General features: G+C 32.3%; 1 protein-coding gene across 1 annotated transcript in view; it reads right to left on the minus strand.

The window, feature by feature from the left end:
- The window catches only part of LOC106461540, a gene marked incomplete at its 5' end in the record, with an annotated part of 25,379 nt that overhangs the window by 21,697 nt on the left and 1,654 nt on the right, over window positions 1–2,028 (minus strand). The window contains 2 exons of the mRNA XM_013921371.2: window positions 1,043–1,155; window positions 1,694–1,747. Coding sequence (XP_013776825.2) covers window positions 1,043–1,155; window positions 1,694–1,747 — 167 coding nt within the window. The remainder of the gene's footprint in view (window positions 1–1,042; window positions 1,156–1,693; window positions 1,748–2,028) is intronic.

Here is a 2,028-nt window from a genome sequence, read left to right on the forward strand (position 1 = left end):
ATCTGCTAAGCTGTAGTTTGATTTTCCGCCTCTCGTTTCCATCTTCTTCTCTCTTTTTTTTTCCTATCCCACTCTCTGACACCAATTTGTTACGTCTCCGTTTGTTAATCAACTTTCCATAACTTCGTTCCGACGAAACTTTAACGACGCAAGTCTTTACTTAATAAAACTGGTTTATTCTTTCCGAATATAACTTTACGATACACTTAATTTCAAAATTCGCGCTAAAACAAACACTATAATGAACGAACGTTAACTTCAACAATACGTCTCTCTCTGACCGCAGTTCAATTACTCATTACCTACACACACATTACATTCTCTTCCCGCGTCACGTTGTCACCCTCTTATATATACCAGCCTACCCTATCTAGTAAATACTAGAGCATTCGCCAAGGTACGGGATAGTTCTAGAAACTAGAGGGCGTGAGAATAGTCACGTGATCTCGATGACGCAACAATACATATTGTTGCGACAGCGGAAGTCACGTGACTCTGGTAACACGTGATGAGTTTCTAGAAGGATCATGAAGGCCCGAGTGCATTCGAGACGCCCTCCTTTTTAATATATATAAGCCTGGCGAGTAAAACCAGCACGAGAGGCAGATAAATCGAAGAGATATAGATAGATTGAAGATAGAGATAATTGAGTCAAGCGAACAGTAGGCACCGTAAGTAAAGTGTGTGAATCACTGTGATTTATAGCGTGTGTTATAAAGGTTGTTAAGTTTGAAGTGACTGTGGAAATTCTGTAGATTACAAAGTTGTATCGAGAAAGAATAAACTAGTTTTAATTATATAAAGGACTTGTATCGCTGAAGGTCCTCGGAAAGATTTATACCGGAAATTAACAAACGACCAGATACGTAACAATATGATTACCCTATATCACTTTTGCTACTCAGAAATCACTTATAATGATATATTTCAAAATATATTTTATATCTACAGTTTACTGAAAATAAAAAGTTGAAGGATGATAAGCAAGCCTTTTTTTTTTTTTGACAGAGCACAGTGTCTTCAAGGTATCAATCAAACTTACATAGTACAAAACTTCCCTCTCCATCATTAAGTATGGTTGACTGGAAACACTTTCTAGTTCAGATGTGAATTCTCTATTGACCACCTTGAATTCTCCATCTACTGTTCTAATATCTGTACGATACACAAAAATATACATTTTCTGCAAATAATATATTCAAATTATAACAGCTTATAAACAATATTTATCTTCAGTTAAAAATTGATTTAATGTCTATCTATTAATTCAATCTTGCATATATGCATTATGATAGAAAAACCTTGATTACCTAATCTAACATTTTTGGGAGAATTTTTTTGAATCAAGTTCCAATCTTACTTTATGTAATGAGATTTTGATACCAAGATATTAATATGCAAGTTTTAAAAATACAATAAATAGTAATGTTGGCCATATAAAAAGCTGTAAAACTATTAACCTTAAAAAAATAATGTTCCAAAAAAAATAAAAAGCTGGCTTTACAAGCTATAAATCAAAATCTGCTCCATAGTTGGATAAGTTTAGGTGCACTTTTATAATGTCATTAGTAAAACATTACTAAACTATGACTTGAAATAAATAAGATTAATCGTAGTATTTTCTGAAACAGTTGAAGTACAGCTAAAATGTCTCAGGTCGTGAAAGAAAATATACCAATGTCTTTACACTTACATCCTTGTCCCAAGAGTTCACAGTTAGGTTTCTTCTGAAGTGATTTGACATGATCTAAAAACATGTTTTTTATTTCATCAAACAATAAAATAACAAAAATGACAGTAAAAAATGATTAAAAATATGTTTTTGAAATATTCATATATAAACTACAATCCAATATTTCAAAATCAATGTTCTCTGTATTATGTAATCAAAAATCAGTATTCAGCGCTCGCGCCGTTAAAAATAAATGTACTGGACTGAATTGTACTTTAATACAAGAAAACATTTTGCACTTTATCGTTTAGGAAAGGTACACTTAGCCCAAAAAGTACAATAATTTGGATACGATG

This window comes from Limulus polyphemus, unplaced genomic scaffold (genome assembly GCF_000517525.1).
Source record: "Limulus polyphemus unplaced genomic scaffold, Limulus_polyphemus-2.1.2 Scaffold982, whole genome shotgun sequence".
Classification (NCBI taxonomy): Eukaryota; Metazoa; Arthropoda; class Merostomata; order Xiphosura; family Limulidae; genus Limulus; species Limulus polyphemus.